General features: G+C 35.7%; 1 protein-coding gene across 2 annotated transcripts in view; it reads left to right on the top strand.

Annotated features, from left to right (window-relative positions):
* LOC149790215 (armadillo repeat-containing protein 8-like) overlaps positions 1 to 19317 on the top strand; it is an 89386-nt gene that overhangs the window by 48190 nt on the left and 21879 nt on the right. For both annotated transcript variants that reach the window (XM_089972230.1, XM_089972231.1), the window contains exons 10-12: positions 5792 to 5998; positions 8887 to 8973; positions 15131 to 15295. In XM_089972230.1, coding sequence (XP_089828356.1) covers positions 5792 to 5998; positions 8887 to 8973; positions 15131 to 15295 — 459 coding nt within the window. The remainder of the gene's footprint in view (positions 1 to 5791; positions 5999 to 8886; positions 8974 to 15130; positions 15296 to 19317) is intronic.

Genomic DNA, 19317 nt, shown 5'->3' on the forward strand with positions numbered 1-19317 from the left:
CAAGCTCTGTAGCATCATGATCATGCATGATAAACTAAAGTGGGTGGTATTATAGAAAGGTAGATGGATGTAGCTCTACAATGATACCAAATAATCTGGAATATCTAGTTGCACTACAAAATACAGATAGAAAAACCTCATTTTTTGGACGCAACGTTTTTTAACGCAAGATTCGCCCGTGTTTGGAATCCCAGTTTGTGTTTGGTCTCAGATCTAAGGCAAACTGGTATGAACTGCAAACAGACAGATGAGCCTTTGCAAAAAGTAGGATAAGATGGGCATTTGGAATAAAGAGTGGTCTCCATACAAAAATAATAGCTCCATTTAGCAAAAAAATTAAAAAATAAAAAAACGTCCAACTTTTACCCTTCTGCTCATGTGCAAGTCAAATAGCCAACAAAAAATCATGTTTCTAACACAACTAGGCAGTATGTTATTGAAAGATAACAGGGGATTTGGTGTTTTTGAGTCCATTCAGAAATAGCTTTCAAAATGTGTTTCCTACTCAATTTTCAGGCAAAAATGGCAAAAAGCTCCAGGGGTTAATGTGTTAAAGGTAGGATTAATAGAGTACTGTACAGTGTGACATACATGTACCATGGAGGAGCTATGGATCATCAGGACATCAAGTTAAAGGTAGGATTAATAAAGTACTGTACACTGGCATACATGTACCATGGAGGAGCTATGGATCAAGTCAAAGGTAGAATTAATAGAGTGCTGTACACTGACATACATGTACCATGGAGGAGATATGGATCAAATTAAAGGTAGAATTAATAGAGTACTGTACACTGTGACATACATGTACCATGGAGGAGCTACTTTTAATATTAGAGCAATCTACATATTCACTCAGCTGAAATATGAGTTATGTCCCTTCAAAAATGGTTAGGGATCATTTTGAATAAAAAGTATGCTCAAGGAATTGTCTGAATTTGTTTGAAAACTATACTTGTACAGAATAAGCATGTACAGAATAAGTTGTTTATATTCAGTTTGAAAACTATACATGTACAGTTGTCTGTATTCATTTGAAAACTTTACATGTACAGATTAAGATGTCTGTATTTATGTGAAAGCTATACATGCACAGAATAAGTTGTCAGAATTCATTTGAAAACTAAACATGTACATAATAAGTTATAATGAAATCCTTATTCTCAGTGTAAAGTTGTACACAAGATAGATCTTGCTTGTTTTATTTTGTCTTGTATTTATGAAGATTCAAATGAAATGGGGACTGTCACATCAAGTGACCTTATACTTTTGAGTGCTTCTGTATGTAAGGCTTAAATTTGATTATAATGGCAGTAAAATGTTAATGCAAGCCTTAGTCTTCAGATTTTAAAGTTCAGCTACATGCTGGGAGTGATAAACCTGGAGTTTTTAAGGGTTCATCTACATGCTGTGTGGTCAAATTTTGAGTTTCAGAATTCTCATAGACCTACTACATAATTTGTTTAGTACAATGCTCTACTACATGCTTTGTTTGGTACAACCTTGAGTTCTACTACATGGGGTGTCGGGTACAACCTTGAGTTCTGCTACATGCTGTGCTTGGTACAACATTGAGTTCTACTACATGCTGTGTTGGGTACAACCTTGAGTTCTACTACATGCTGCATTTGGTACAACTTTGAGTTCAACTACATGTTGTGTTTGGTACAACCTAGAGTTCAACTACATGCTGCATTTGTTACAACCTTGAGTTCTACATGCTCTGTTTGGTACAACCTTGAGTTCTACTACATGCTCTATTTGGTACAACCTTGAGTTCTACTATATGCTGCATTTGGTACAACCTTGAGTTCTACTACATGCTGTGTTTGGTACAACCTTAAGTTCTACTACATGCTGTGTTTGGTACAACCTTGAATTCTACTACATGCTGTGTTTGGTACAACACTGAATTCTACTATATGCTGTGTTGGTACAACATTGAGTTCTACTACATGCTGTGTTTGGTACAACTTTGAGTTCTACTACATACTGTGTTTGGTACAACCTTGAGTTCTACTACATGCTGCATTTGGTACAACATTGAGTTCTACTACATGCTGTGTTTGGTACAACCTAGAGTTCAACTACATGCTGCATTTGTTATAACCTTGAGTTCTACTACATGCTCTATTTGGTACAACCTTGAGTTCTACTACATGCTCTATTTGGTACAACCTTGAGTTCTACTACATGCTGCATTTGGTACAACATTGAGTTCTACTACATGCTGTGTTTGGTACAACCTTGAGTTCTACTACATGCTGTGTTTGGTACAACATTGAGGTCAACTACATGCTGTGTTTGGTACAACACTGAGTTCTACTACATGCTGTGTTTGGTACAACACTGAGTTCTACTACATGCTGTGTTTGGTACAACCTTGAGTTCTGCTACATGCTGTGTTTGGTACAACATTGAGTTCTACTACATGCTGTGTTTGGTACAACACTGAGTTCTACTACATGCTGTGTTTGGTACAACCTTGAGTTCTGCTACATGCTGTGTTTGGTACAACATTGAGTTCTACTACATGCTGTGTTTGGTACAACCTTGAGTTCTACTACATGCTGCATTTGGTACAACCTTGAGTTCTACTACATGCTGTGTTTGGTACAACTGTGAGTTCTGCTACATGCTGTATTTGGTACAACATTGAGTTCTACTACATGCTGTGTCGGGTACAACTTTGAGTTCTACTACATGCGCATTTGGTACAAGCTTGAGTTCAAGTACATGTTGTGTTTGGTACAACCTTGAGTTCTACTACTTGCTGTGTTTGGTACAACCTTGAATTCAACTACATGTTGTGTTTGGTGCAACCTTGAGTTCAACTACTTGCTGCATTTGGTACAATATTGAGTTCTACTACATGCTGCATTTGGTACAACCTTGAGTTCTACTACATGCTGTGTTTGGTACAACCTTGAGTTCTGCTACATGCTGCATTTGGTACAACCTTGAGTACTACTACATGATGTGTTTGGTACAACCTTGAGTTCTACTACATGCTTCATTTTGTACAACCTTGAGATCTACTACATGCTGCATTTGGTACAACCTTGAGTTCTACTACATGCTGTGTTTGGTACAACCTTGAGTTCTACTAAATGCTGCATTTGGTACAACCTTGAGTTCTACTACATGCTATGTTTGGTATGACCTTGAGTTCAACTACATGCTGCATTTGGTACAACCTTGAGTTCTACTACATGCTCCATTTGGTACAACCTTGAGTTCTACTACATGCTGCATTTGGTACAACCTTGAGTTCTACATGCTGTGTTTGGTACAACTGTAAGTTCTGCTACATGCTGTATTTGGTACAACATTGAGTTCTACTACATGCTGTGTCGGGTACAACTTTGAGTTCTACTACATGCTGCATTTGGTACAAGCTTGAGTTCAACTACATGTTGTGTTTGGTACAACCTTGAGTTCTACATGCTGTGTTTGGTACAACCTTGAGTTCAACTAAATGTTGTGTTTGGTGCAACCTTGAGTTCAACTACTTGCTCCATTTGGTACAACGTTGAGTTCTACTGCATGCTGCATTTGGTACAACCTTGGATTCTACTATATTTTGTGTTTGGTACAACCTTGAGTTCTACTACATGCTGCATTTGGTACAACCTTGAGTTCTACTACATGCTTTGTTTGGTACAACCTTGAGTTCTACTACATGCTGTGTTTGGTACAACCTTGAGTTTTGCTACTTGCTGCATTTGGTACAACATTGAGTTCTTCTACATGCTGTGTTTGGTACAACCTTGAGTTCTACATGCTGCATTTGGTTCAACAATGAGCCTTACAACATGCTGTGTTTGGTACAACCTTGAGTTCTGCTACATGCTGCATTTGGTACAACCTTGAGTTCTACTACATGCTGCATTTGGTGCAGCCTTGAGTTCTACTACATTCTAGTACATGCTGTGTATCCTAAAACCTTGTTTTCAGAGTTGCACAGCACACTGTACACGGTACTGCTAAGTTATGCATGGTAAAACATTTGTATTGTATGTCATGTCACTTTTATCATATTTAATGCTTATGCTTCATCATTCATATTGTTTCTGGTAGTGTAAAATAAGAAGCCATGCCATGTAATAACACACTTCTTGAATATACAATGACCATTCTGCATCAGATGACCAAGTATCTCTGGTCATTTTAGTGTACAAAAGGAATGCATTGTACAGCCAGCTTTATGTACAAAGGGAATGCATTGTACAGCCAACTTTACATACAAGAGGAATGCATTGTACCGCCAGCTTTGTATACAAAAGGAATTCATTGTACAGCCAGCTTTGTGTACAGAAAGAAATGCATTGTACAGCCAGCTTTGTGTACAAAATGAATGCACTGTTATGTTGCACAGTCTGCTTTTCACATTTTAGAACCTATTAGTTCATGTAAAACTATTTACCTCATTGAACAAAGTAAAAAATAAAACGTCATACATTATTTATCCATATGGTAACCATATTCAAGAGGAATTTCATCTCTAGGGTCTTCAGTCAAAGTTCAGGTATCGAAATTTTCACAAATTGTTTTTTATACATGTAGCCATTGCTGGAAGACACATAAGGTGACACTACAGTTTCATATTTTGCATAGGGGTAGACAGCTTGGCCTTACTTCAGAAGTGCACCTATAAAAAATTTGCTAGCTTTGACTGGTCATTTTCACTAACTGGACTTTAGAGGTAAATTGATCTTGTTTTTGTTTTAGGGTTTAACACCATTTTTCAGGACAAGATGGGCTATACATGGTGGCCAGTATAAATGGCAGAGGAAGAACTCGGGGAAAACCCCGGAAAGAACCACCAATTCATGAGAAGCTACTGGTAAGCTTTCTCATGTACCCACTTGGCCAAGCCTGCGACTCAAACCCACTCATATAGAGGTGAGATGGCAGTGATCCCTAACAGTGAGTGCTTTAAACCACTCAGCCACTCAGGGCCCCAGAGGTAAATTGAAATGGAAGAGCTGAAGCTGGTAATGTCTTGTCTGGCAAAATTTGTTTGCCTTATTTTAATAATGCAAAAGATAATGTACTTTAGACTAATTCAGGCTAATTTTGCAAGTACATTGGAGCACCCATTTTGGTTAGCTGCATGCTTTGAGCCTGTACATTTTCTATATGCACAATATCCAAACAAATTTCAGCCACAGTTCATGAAAGCAAGATGGAGATATGCCAACATTCTCTCCATTGTGCATGTTGCAAATGCAAACAACTTCATCTTACACCTGTCAGGGCCCTGAGTGGCCAAGTGGTCTAAAGCGCTCTCCATTACGGATCACTGCCATCTCACCTCTGTCTGCATGGGTTTGAGTCTCGGATTCAGCCAATGTGGGTATGTGAGAAAACTTGCCAGTAGCTTCTCATGGGTTGGTGGTTCTTTCCGGGTTTTCCCGTGTTCTTCCGCCACCATTAATACTGGCCGCCATGTATAGCCTATCATGTGCTGAAAAATGCCATTAAACTCTACAACAACAATAACAACCTTACATCTGTCACTTTCTCAGAAGTGCATAATAACTGTAGAACACCCCCTAATATATGAGCTGGATTTCAGGTCATGGCATTTGAGTCAATGCTCAGGACCAGAGGTTGGTTAGGAATGTAAAGTAAGGCATGATACTCTTTCAGGTTTGGCAATGCACTGTAACTGTCAATGAAATGCCCCCACTTTTTACAAGTTGATCTTTGTCATCCTTTCACATATAGACCTTGTCAACCCTGGTGAGGATGTGTAAGTTTCAGTGAAATCTTTTTTCACATATAGACCTTGGCAACCCTGGTGAGGATGTGTAGCAAGGATCGTACGCTGGAGGAAAATGTGGAGGGAGCCGAGACGCTTGCCTACCTAATAGAAGAGGACCCAGAGTTACAGCAGATAGCATCAATCTCTGATCACATCATTAAGACACTGGCGGATTATCTTAAGTACACTGATGTACAGCAGATCAACACTCGCACTGGGCAGAAAAAGGTATTTATTAAAAAGTGTTGTAGTGGTAGTACTCCAGTGGTATTATGTTGCAGTAAATTGTGAGGTAGTGGTACTCCAGTGGTATTATGCTGCAGTAAATTGTGAGGTGTGTGTATGTGTGTGTGTGATTTGGATTTTTTAATGTAGCTTTAACAATTTTTCAGTCATATCGCTACAATGTCTACAGTGTGGCAGTTTATAGTGATGCCTAGCACTGGGGTATCATGTCGCAGACATGTAGCATGATGTGCCACCCAGTCACATTATTTTGACACCAGGCCAACCAGTCCTACCACTAACCTGATAATACTGAGTGCCAATTGAGGCAGCTGCTAGTATCATTTTTTTAAGTCTTTGGTATGACTTGGTGAGGAATTGACCCCACGACCTCCTGCATTCAAGGCATAAGCTCAAACCACTAGGCCGCAGGAGCAGTCAAATTGTGAGGTAGTGTTAGTATTCCAATGTTATTATATTGCAATAAATTGTGAAGTAGTGGTACTTAGTGGTATTTTGTTGCAGTAAATTGTGAAGTAGTGGTAGTACTCTAATGGTATTATGTTTCAATAAATTTTGAGGTAGTGGTAGTACTCCATTGGTATTATGTTGCAATAAATTGTGAGGTAGTGGACGTACTCCCAATAGTATTATGTTGCCATAAATTGTGAGGTAGTGTTAGTACTCCATTGGTATTATGTTACAGTAAATTGTGAGGTAGTGGTAGTACTCCAATGGTATTATGTTGCAATAAATTGTGAGGTAGTGTTAGTACTCCATTGGTATTATGTTACAGTAAATTGTGAGGTAGTGGTAGTACTCCAATGGTATTATGTTGCAATAAATTGTGAGGTAGTGGTAGTACTCCATTGGTATTATGTTACAGTAAATTGTGAGGTAGTGGTAGTACTCCATTGGTATTATGTTACAGTAAATTGTGAGGTAGTGGTAGTACTCCAATGGTATTATGTTACAGTAAATTGTGAGGTAGTGGTAGTACTCCATTGGTATTATGTTACAGTAAATTGTGAGGTAGTGGTAGTACTCCATTGGTATTATGTTACAGTAAATTGTGAGGTAGTGGTAGTACTCCATTGGTATTATGTTGCAATAAATTGTGAGGTAGTGGTAGTACTCCATTGGTATTATGTTACAGTAAATTGTGAGGTAGTGGACTTACTCCATTGGTATTATGTTGCAGTAAATTGTGAGGTAGTGGTAGTACTCCAATGGTATTATGTTGCAGTAAATTGTGAGGTAGTGGTAGTACTCCAATGGTGTTATGTTGCAATAAATTGTGAGGTAGTGGTAGTACTCCAATGGTATTATGTTACAGTAAATTGTGAGGTAGTGGTAGTACTCCAATGGTGTTATGTTGCAATAAATTGTGAGGTAGTGGTAGTACTCCAATGGTATTATGTTACAGTAAATTGTGAGGTAGTGGTAGTACTCCAATGGTGTTATGTTGCAATAAATTGTGAGGTAGTGTTAGTACTCCATTGGTATTATGTTACAGTAAATTGTGAGGTAGTGGTAGTACTCCAATGGTATTATGTTGCAATAAATTGTGAGGTAGTGGTAGTACTCCATTGGTATTATGTTACAGTAAATTGTGAGGTAGTGGTAGTACTCCATTGGTATTATGTTACAGTAAATTGTGAGGTAGTGGTAGTACTCCAATGGTGTTATGTTGCAATAAATTGTGAGGTAGTGGTAGTACTCCATTGGTATTATGTTACAGTAAATTGTGAGGTAGTGGTAGTACTCCAATGGTGTTATGTTGCAATAAATTGTGAGGTAGTGGTAGTACTCCATTGGTATTATGTTACAGTAAATTGTGAGGTAGTGGTAGTACTCCATTGGTATTATGTTACAGTAAATTGTGAGGTAGTGGTAGTACTCCAATGGTGTTATGTTGCAATAAATTGTGAGGTAGTGGTAGTACTCCATTGGTATTATGTTACAATAAATTGTGAGGTAGTGGTAGTACTCCAATGGTGTTATGTTGCAATAAATTGTGAGGTAGTGGTAGTACTCCATTGGTATTATGTTGCAGTAAATTGTGAGGTAGTGGTAGTACTCCCAATAGTATTATGTTGCAGTAAAATATCTTAAGAAGAAACACTGTAAATTTAGTTTTTTTAACTGGCAAAACATTATAATAAGAAAACTAATACCTTTTTTACCTTGGCAAAAACTGCCATGGAGTAGTGATGCTGGAACAGTGAGAGAACATAAGTGAAGACACTTAGTTTCACCAACCTTCAAGTATATTATGATTTACCCCTGTAATATTTAAAAATTTGTAATATTTATTATTTCTGACATGTATGAGTGTTAATCTGGTGTATGTCTGCATGCCTGTAATAATAAATATGATTGGGTAAGTATTATTGAAGAAATCCATTTTACTAGAAAAAATGGTTTCCTAAAATAATAATTAGCTGAATCTCACAATAAGGGTGGGGGGCCCTGAGTGGCCAAGTGGTCTAAAGCGCTCACCGTTCCGGATCACTGCCATCTCACCTCTGTCTGCGTGGGTTCGAGTCCAAGGCTCGGCTAGCATGGGTACATGGGAAAGCCTGCCAGTAGCTTCTTGTGGGTCGGTGGTTCTTCCTTGGGTTTTCCAGGGTTCTTCCTCCACCAGTTATACTGGCCGCCATGTATAGCCTATCTTGTGCTGAAAAGTGGCATTAAACCCTAGAACAACAGCAACAACAACAACAATAAGGGTGGAATTTGATGGCAAGAGAGCCAACAAACATATTTTTGGTAAGGCGTGCAATTAATTTATTTTGGGCATTGCAACCAATATAAATAAAAACATTAAAGAAAATACTTATAATATTAATATTTATTAATAATGAAAAAGATGATTTGTATTTTTGCAGGATGTGAACTGGGGTGATGAGCTTAAGCAAGCAGCCTTCAAAGCATTTGCTTCCCTTGGTGCTAACGATGAAGACATACGGAAAAAGGTGCATAATTCAAATGTGTCCAGGATTATTTAACTTGCAGCAAAGATTTATTTGAAATAAATAACTATTTGTTCTTATGGCTGTCATTGGTGTTATGTATTGTTGTTGTTGTTAATGTTTTGCAAATAAAATTGTACTTTCATTGTTTGGGTATATCAAGAAAAATCATACTTTTCCTAACGTTTGAAACCAACTCCATCTCTAGATATTGACCTCTTTTATAATGAAGACAGCATTTGACTTGATGCAAGCTAATGTCACACACAACAACTCTTTGTAAATGTAAAATCTCAGGTTTTACTTTGATGAGATAAATTCAGAGCATGTACTCCAGTGAGATAAAATCTCAGGTTATACTCCTGTTGGGTAAAATCTCCAGTTAGGCTTCTATAGAATAAAGGCTCAGGTTAGATTCCAGTGTGATAAAAACTCAGGTTATGCTTTTATGGGAGGGAAACTCAGATTAGACTGCTGTGGGAGAAAAACATATTAGACTCCTATGGGATTAAAACTCAGGTTAGTCTTCTACGAAATAAGAATTCAGACTCCTGAGGTATTCAAATTCAGCTTAGACTCCTATGGTATAAAACTCAGGTTAGTCTTCTACTAAAGAAGAATTCAGACTCCTGAGGTATTCAGATTCAAATTGAGCTTAGACTTCTATGGTCTAAACTCAGGTTAGTCTTCTACTAAATAAGAATTCAGACTCCTGAGGTATTCAAATTCAGCTTAGACTCCTATGGTATAAAACTCAGGTTAGACTCCTATGGTGTGAAGAATGGGTTTGACTCCGATGGTTTAGAATCTTTATACAATTCTTAAATAACTTAGCCCAATTTATTGTATTTTGTGTAAGATATATATGTTGCTTTTGGAATGTGGGATTTCTTTATTTTTCATCAACTTGGCACAAATTAAATCACAAGTCATAATAAAAAAAATGCCACTGATAGGTCAAGTTTGGTGCATTTCCTTTAATCTGATTCTTAGTTCCACTTGGTGTTTTGCATACATGTTGCTCAAAATCTTCATCTTGTACATGTTGTTATGGATAACCAGCTCTCACTAGAAATGTGATTTATAATATGCAGGGATTACCGTACTTACCGCATATGTGGGGACACCGTATTTGTTGGGACACCATAAATTAATTTTAAAAGTAATTTTTTTGTGCACTGTATGTTCTGGGACACATCGTTGATTTCGAGTCATAAGTTGTGGGGCACCTTTTAAATCATTCGAAAATTACATGTTGGAAATTGCACATCAACTTAAATTTTATTTTAAAAAATATAAAACTCTTTAATCCTCTGCAGCAGCATCTCATCAACACAACCCTTCTCCTGCACATGCATGATCTATTAGTTTGGTACATGAATACTTTTTTAGCTTTCTCATACCGTGAAAATTTGTTAGAGTCATCACACCACCTGAAGCGGAAACTGCAAGAACAAAAGTAAGATTTTTTCAAATCTGCACTAGTCTTGCTAATTCTCACATTTTTTACGCCCATCTTTTCCTTAGTCCATCCAGGAATGCGATCAAAGTACACTAGAGTTTCATCCATGTTAATGATCATATTGTCGGTGAAATGATCTGTTTCTCTTCTGGCCTTCACGAATTCATCACGATTTTATTTTCTGCAAATCTTCTGGATGATGCTGAGTCATCAATGTTCAAGCACGAAGCACTATATTGTGTAACTTTAAAAACTGTTCCATTGTTTCACTTTATTCTCAAAATTTTCATGAATAATGTTGAAAAGGAACCAAAGTTAGCTTCCATATCTCGGCTGTATTTGTATATTCAAAGCGAAAAAATAAAAAATCGGCACACTTAAAAGAATCCAATAGTCTGCATCAGAGGTCAGCTTGCTTTGCAATAAAATAACTTTGTATTAATATTCTTTAAAAAAAATTCGGCTTCTGAGTCCAAAGTCTGCTTCCAACGTCGGCTTGCTTTGTAATAAAAATAACCTTTATCTTTGATGTCCTGTTGGTAAGTTCAAAGAAGTTTACTGCTGGCTGCCAGTTGTGTTTATTTACCACCAGGGCTTATATGTGCTTGGCATCTGTAGTAATAATTAATACAAAGGTGCACTGATGTCTTCGGGTAAATATTAATGATACTTTTGTAACCCGCACTGGCGAAAAGATTATCACTTGCACTCAAATGAATGCATTTTCAAATAATTGTTTTTATTTGTGAGATACTGGCATAAAGTATACCTGGATATAAATTAATCTTGGCTATTTTGCACCTGACACCGTGTCATGCCTGAATGGCAGTTGTCTTCAATATATCGGTCGATTATTTCCCTCGTTTGTGAAATCGTTTGCTTCTCTTCTGGCCTTCACGAATTCATCACATGATTTTATTTTCTCCACATATTCTGGGTGACACTGGGTCATTGTCATCTGTGCACAAAGCACTATATTATGTCACTTTAAAATTTGTTGCATTGTTTCAATTTATTTTCAAAATTCCCGTGAATACAGTTGAAAAGGAACCCAAGTATGCTTCCATATCTCGGCCACCTTTGTATATTCCACAAAAAATATCGGCTCACTTCACAGAATCCATAGTCAGCTTTCGACGTCGGCTTGCTTTGCATTAAAATAACCTTTGTAATGATATCCTTTACAAAAAAAAATAGCCAAAGTCGGCTTCTGAGATCGGCCTGCTTTATAATAAAAATAACCTTTTGTCTTTGATGTCCTGTCGGTAGGTTCAAAGAAGGAGTTAACTGCTTGCTGCCAGTTGTGTTTATTCACCACCAGGGCTTCTATGCGCTTGGTATAGTAACGATAATTATGTAATCCAAGATGGTGAAAAAATTGTCACTAGCACTCAAGTGAATGTATTTTCAAATGATGATTTTTATTTGCGAGATACTGTCATACAGTAGACCTGGATATAATTCAGTCAAGATTATTTTGTACCCAACACTGTGTCATGGGTGAATGGCATCTTCAAAATATCAGTTGACTATTTCCCTCTTGTTTGCGATTTTGTTGGCTCCAGTTTTCAGTCGGATAACATGTTCAAACCTTTGAGCACAACCACACACAATTGTTTCTCATTGTTCATGTGTTCATGTCAATGAACAACATGGTGTGTGGTATCGGACATAACTGATACAGTATGGAAGCCTACACTACTCATATAGATTTCGTGGAAATATTTTATTCTTTAATGCTCATGTTTAAAAAAGGAATAAATGATAACAACACAAGGTTAGTTTCTTTCTTTTTATTATCAATTAAGCATTTTATTTATCTATTTTTTTGCGATGTGCAGTGGAGGCGGGGGTAAGCACAAATGCAATACAAATTTATTTCGTTTCTCGAGTCTTACGACCAAAGTGAAAAAATATTTCACCATAAGTTCTGGGGCAGGAAAAAAAATTAATTATTTTATCATGTCCCAACATATGCGGTAAATACGGTATTTGTAGGAATCAGAGGGATTCTAATAATGCAGCACTCTGATTGGTTAAAGCTGACAAATTCTAGTTACATTGTACACTGGGGTTGCCCCTTTAGTTTGCAAGCACATAAATGTTGCAGAATTGGAAGTAAATTTAGCATTTTTTGGGAAGACATTACGAAATAATATTTATAGAAAGTTAAAGAAATTCCAGTTTCATTCCTTGCCAAATGAGTCGGTCATATCTGAGACTGGAAAAAGGATGTAATTCTTTAACAGCTGAAGACTCTACTACTATCAAACAGTGATATGGACAGAGTCACATGGAAAAGTGATAAAGAAATGATTGAATTAAGTGTCAAGCATAACAAGAATGATGCATTCAAGATATGCGTACAAATTAATGAACTAGTACTGTTGAATAATGTATTCAAGTCAGGTTGTACAATTAGTGAAGTAGTACTATTATATAATGCATTACAGACAGGTTGTAAATATTAATGAACTAGTAATGTTAAATAATGCATTCAAGACATGGTGTACGAATTAATGAACTTGTACTGTTTAATAATGCAGTCAAGCCAGTTTGTACAATTAATGAATTAAATACAATAAATAATGCATTCAAGACAGGATCGTACAAATGAATGAACTAGTACAGTTGAATGATGGGTAAGTAGTAACTTAGATTTCATGTCTTTACAAAACAACATAGTGTTATATGACAGACTTGGGCATTTAGTGTCGATGAATTTTATTTAGCATTTTTCACTCTATGTCATGAACATATTTTGCCCACTTATTTGCAGATTTGGCCTTTTAATGTTCATTGAGAGATTTGACTCCATAAGAAAAAAATCCAAGAAGTATTGCTGTATATTGTGGACTTCAAGCAAATTCCCTATCCGATGTGAATTTCACAAATTCAATATTATAGCACAACAAAAACAATAAATATTATGATGCTTTCAAAGGAACTAATAATTGTGACATTGTCATCAACTCAAATGATCTGTTTCATTCAGTTAATTGCATGCGAAGAATAGATATTAACAGTTAAATTTGTTTATAGTAAATTTTCATTCCAATATCTGCAGCTTAACAAGTATTTTTCTAAAATAGACCAAAGAAGCCAACTTTGCAACTGTTTTGGAAAGTGTTGATGTTAGTAGTGTTTTGGAAAGTGTTGATGTTAGTAGTGTTTTGGAAAGTGTTGATGTTAGAAGGGTTTTGGAAAGTGTTGATGTTAGTAGTGTTTTGGAAAGTGTTGATGTTAGTAGTATTTTGGAAAGTGTTGATGTTATTAGGGTTTTGGAAAGTGTTGATGTTAGTAGTGTTTTGGAAAGTGTTGATGTTAGTAGTGTTTTGGAAAGTGTTGATGTTAGAAGTGTTTTGGAAAGTGTTGAATTTAGTATTTTGGAAGGTGTTGATGTTAGCAGTGTTTTGGAAAGTGTTGATGTTAGAAGGGTTTTGGAAAGTGTTGATGTTAGTAGTGTTTTGGAAAGTGTTGATGTTAGTAGTGTTTTGGAAAGTGTTGATATTAGTAGTGTTTTGGAAAGTGTTGATGTTAGTAGTGTTTTGGAAAGTGTTGATGTTAGTAGTGTTTTGGAAAGTGTTGATGTTAGTAGTGTTTTGGAAAGTGTTGATATTAGTAGTGTTTTGGAAAGTGTTGATGTTAGAAGTGTTTGGAAAGTGTTGATGTTAGTAGTATTTGGAAAGTGTTGATGTTAGTAGTGTGTTGGAAAGTGTTGATGTTAGTAGTATTTGGAAAGTGTTGATGTTAGTAGTGTGTTGGAAAGTGTTGATGTTAGTAGTGTTTTGGAAAGTGTTGATGTTAGTAGTATTTTGGAAAGTGTTGATGTTAGTGTTTTGGAAAGTGTTGATGTTAGTAGTGTTTTGGAAAGTGTTGATGTTAGTAGTGTTTTGGAAAGTGTTGTTGTTAGGGTTTTGGAAAGTGTTTATGTTAGTTTGCTGTGCAGATAATTGGATTTGGTGTCACTCTTGTAAAAGCTTTCTGAAGTAAAAAGTGGCTGTAAATCATCAAGAATGTCTTATTTATCAAGTGTGGTCTTATTATCAAGTGTGGTCTTATTATCAAGAATTTTCTTATTATTAAGTATGGTATTATTATCAAGTATTGTCTTATTATCAAGTGTGGTTTTATTATGAAGTGAGATGTTATAATTGAGTGTGGTCTTATTTATCAAGTATGGTCTTATTTATCAAGCATGGCCATATTATCAAGTAAGGTCTTATTTATCAAGTATTGTCTTATTATCAAGTAAGGTCTTATTTATCAAGTATTGTCTTATTATCAAGTATTGTCTTGTCATCGTGGATGTTCTTATTATAGGGGACTTTTTCTAAATTGTAAAATATTGTATTATCAAGTTTGATCTTGTTATCAAGTATGGTATTATCAAGTGTGATCTTATTATTATGTATTGTCTTATAGGGGACATTTTTTTTAAATCAAAAAGCATGGTCTTATTTTCAAGTATGGTCTAATTAAAGAGGTCTTTTTTGTACATTTGTTGTAAATCTTGGTGACATTAATAGTCATTTAAATTCATGTATCTACACACAGTTCTTATGCAGGTAATAGAGACAAACAACTTTACCCTAATAAATCTTTTAATTCATGCATCTACAACACGAAATTCTTATACAAGTAATAGAGACAAATAAAAATCATTTAAATTCATGTACCATCACAATTCTTGTGCAGGTAATAGAGACAAATAACTTGATGGAGCACATTGTGTGTGGTTTGAACTCTGAGAACTACAAAGTAGCAATGGCTGCAGTGCGGTGTCTCCACAGTCTGTCTCGCTCAGTACAGCAGCTTAGAACAACCTTCCAGGACCATGCAGTGTGGAAACCTCTTATGAGGGTAAGTAGATGCCTAGTTATAAATCCAAATAAAAATGTACAACTAATATTAGTTCATTAGACTATAGTCTATTTAAGTTTATACAGCTAAAGTGACTGTCAGTGCAAATAAGGTTTTTTTTGTCTGCATAATCATAAATGGGTGTTGCATGAAGGAAGCTACAGGAAAGACCAATATGAGTTACATCCCCTTACAGTTTGTTTCTATGGTTGTTTTACAGGAACATTAAATTTAAGAATTATTGAAATGAATTTGTGTAGCAATGAAACAAAATTTGAAAATTGTTAGGTTCATTGTTTCATTATTTTATGATTTCAGTCTGTTTTGTGTCACTGACTGGCTATAATTTTATGCAGGTATATGTTGATGAAAAATCGTTCAACTTTGCTGGGCTGGCTAGTAAGCTGCTCCCCCATGCCAACACCAAATCATGTCAGCAAATTCCAACTTTTTGATAGGGAATGGACTCTGACCCTACACCCCAACATAAATGTCCAAATATCAAAATTGGGGTGGCAAGGGTCAGAGGAACTTGGACTACATTGTTAGGTACCTGAATATAGTCATTGTTATAGTTATACCAAATCATAATTGCATCTACTTTTAATGTGACGGTCTTCTGTTTATCAGTTTTAAGAAGTTAATATGGTTTTACTTTCACATTTGAGTTTTACTGGTAATACATCAGTAAAGCCTGTAAAACTGCAAATTGCCCAATAAACCTACAAGACCTTCCATCGATCCCCCGAAATAAGGCTTTTATTCCACCAAAATCTAAATAAAACTTCCATAGATCCCCAGAAATAAGGCTTTTATTCAACCTTAAAGCTACACTGAACTTAGATCCCCTGATACAGGGCTTTTGTTCCACCTTAAAGCTACATTGAACTTCCACAGATCCCCTGAAATTAGACTTTTATTCCATCATAAAACTAATTAAAACTTTCACAGATCTCCTGATACAAAGGCTTTTATTGCACCATAAAACTACATAGAACTTTCATAGATCCCCTGATACAAAGGTTTTTATTCCACCATGAAACTATATAGAACTTCCAAAGGTCACCTGATACAAAACTTTTATTCCACCTTAAAACTACGTAGAACTTTCATAGATCCCCTGAAATAAAGCTTTTATTCCACCATGAAGCTACAAACAACTTTCATAGATCCCCTGAAATAAGGTTTTATTTCCACCATAAAACTATAAAGAACTTTAATAGATCCCCTGAAATAAGGCTTTTATTCCACCATAAAACTACATAGAACTTTAATAGATCCCCTGAAATAGGGCTTTTATTCCACGATGAAACTACAAAGAACTTTCATAGATCCCCTGAAATAAGGTTTTATTTCCACCATGAAACTACACAGAACTTTCATAGATCCCCTCAATAAGGCTTTTATTCCACCATAAAACTACAAAGAACTTTCAAAGATCCCTTGAAATAAAGCTTTTATTTCACCATAAAACTATATAGAACTTCCAAAGATCACCTGATACAAAACTTTTATTCCACCATCAATCTACATTGAACTTTCATAGATCCCCTGAAATAGGGCTTTTATTCCACCATAAAATTACATATAACGTTCATAGATCCCCTGACATAAGGTTTTTATTCCACCATAAAATTACATAGAATGTTCATAGATCCCCTGATATACGGCTTTTATTCCACCATAAAATTATATTGAACGTTTGTAAATCCCCTGAAATAAGGCTTTTATTCCACTATAAAACTACATATAGATCCCCTGAAATAGGGCTTTTATTCCACCATGAAACTACACAGAACTTTCATAGATCCCCTCAATAAGGCTTTTATTCCACCATAAAACTACAAAGAACTTTCATAGATCCCTTGAAGTAAAGCTTTTTTTCGCCATAAAACTATATAGAACTTCCAAAGATCACCTGATACAAAACTTTTATTCCACCATCAATCTACATTGAACTTTCATAGATCCCCTGAAATAGGGCTTTTATTCCACCATGAAACTACATAGAAGGTTCATAGATCCCCTGAAATAAGGTTTTTATTCCACCATAAAACTACATAGAATTTCCACAGATCCTCTGAAATGAGGTTTTTATTCCACCATAAAACTACAAAGAACTTTCATAGATCCCCTGAAATAAGGCTTGTATTCCACCATGAAACTACACAGAACTTTCATAGATTCCCTGAAATAAGGCTTTTATTCCACCATAAAAATACATTGAACTTCATAGATCCCCTGAAATAGGTCTTTTATTCCACCATGAAACTACACAGAACTTTCATACATCCCCTGAAATAAGGCTTTTATTCTACCATGAAACTACACAGAACTTTCATAGATCCTTTGAAATAAGTCTTTTATTCCACCATAAAACTACATAGAACTTCCACAGATCCTCTGAAATGAGGCTTTTATTCTACCATAAGACTACTTAGAACTTCCACAGATCCTCTGAAATGAGACTTTTATTCCACCATAAGACTACTTAGAACTTCTACAGATCCTCTGAAATGAGGCTTTTATTCCACCATAAAACTACAAAGAACTTTCATAGATCTTTTGAAATAAGGCTTTTATTTCACCATAAACAATATAAAACTTTCATAGATCCCCTGAAATAAGGCTTTTATTCCATGATAAAACTCTATAGAACTTCTATAGATTTCGTAAAAAGAGGCTTTTATTCCACCATAAAAATACATTGAACTTCATAGATCCCCTGAAATAAGGCTTTTGTTCCACCATAAATTTAAATACATTGAACTTTCATAGATCGCCTGACATAAGACTTATATTCCACCATAAAACTACACAGAACTTTCATAGATCCCTTGAAATAAGGATTTTGTTCCACCATGAAACTACACAGAACTTTCACAGATCCCCTGAAATAAGGCTTTTATTTCCCATTGAAAGGTTTTGCAATTTTTTTATCTTCGTGAGAATTATTTCTGTGCCAATATAATGCTGGCATTACCCTATCATTATGTGGATAAGAGTTTCTTTGAATTTTATTTGCTGTTAGTTTTGATGCCTAGGCAGTGGATTTTATTTGCGTAGTTTTCCTGTAATAGTTTTGTTGGTGGGGTTTAAAGCAATTTTTCAGCACATGATATGCCAGCAGGTATATTTGGTAGAGGAAGAACCCTGGAAAACCCCTAGAAGAACCATCAACTTATGCAAAGCTCCTGGCAAGCTTTCTCAGAAACCCATGCTTGCTTAGCTGGGACTTGAACACATTGGACGGAGATGTGATCTCTCAAGATGAATGTACTTGGCCACCAGTGAGCCCTTTTTCTGTAATGATCAGGAATGGCTGGCCTTATGTTGTACATGTACACATGGTACTTTCCTATAATCCCTGAAGGCACACCATATGTTATTCTTGTACACATGGTACTTTCCTATAATCCCTGAAGGTTGATCCTATGGTATACATATACACATTATGCATTCCTATAATCCCAGAAGACATACCTTAAGTTGTACTTATACACATGATACTTTCTTGTAATCTGTGAAGGCATAGCATATCTTATACATGTATACATTATACTTTTCTATAATCCCTGAAAGCACACCTTGTTATACATGTATACATTATACTTTTCTATAATCCCTGAAGGCACACCTTGTTATACATGTATACATTATACTTTTCTATAATCCCTGAAGGCAAACCTTATGTTATACAAGTATATATTATACTTTTCTATAATCTCTGAAGGCACACCTTGTGTTATACAAGTATACATTATACTTTTCTATAATCCCTGAAGGCACACCTTATGTTATACAAGTATACATTATACTGTTCTATAATCCCTGAAGGCACACCTTATGTTATACATATATGCATAGTGCTTGCTTGTAAATACTTGAAAGGTGATCTTATTATTTTTGTTTTTAGTTTTGGGTGGGTTTATCATTAACTTTCTTAAATAAAAGTGTCCCAGTTCATTTCTCTATAGTTTGTCATTGGACATTATATATTAATTATTGTTTTGATACAGTAG

The sequence above is a fragment of the Sinohyriopsis cumingii genome, chromosome 10 (assembly GCF_028554795.1).
Source record: "Sinohyriopsis cumingii isolate HCF-2022 chromosome 10, ASM2855479v2, whole genome shotgun sequence".
In the NCBI taxonomy this organism is placed as follows: domain Eukaryota; kingdom Metazoa; phylum Mollusca; class Bivalvia; order Unionida; family Unionidae; genus Sinohyriopsis; species Sinohyriopsis cumingii.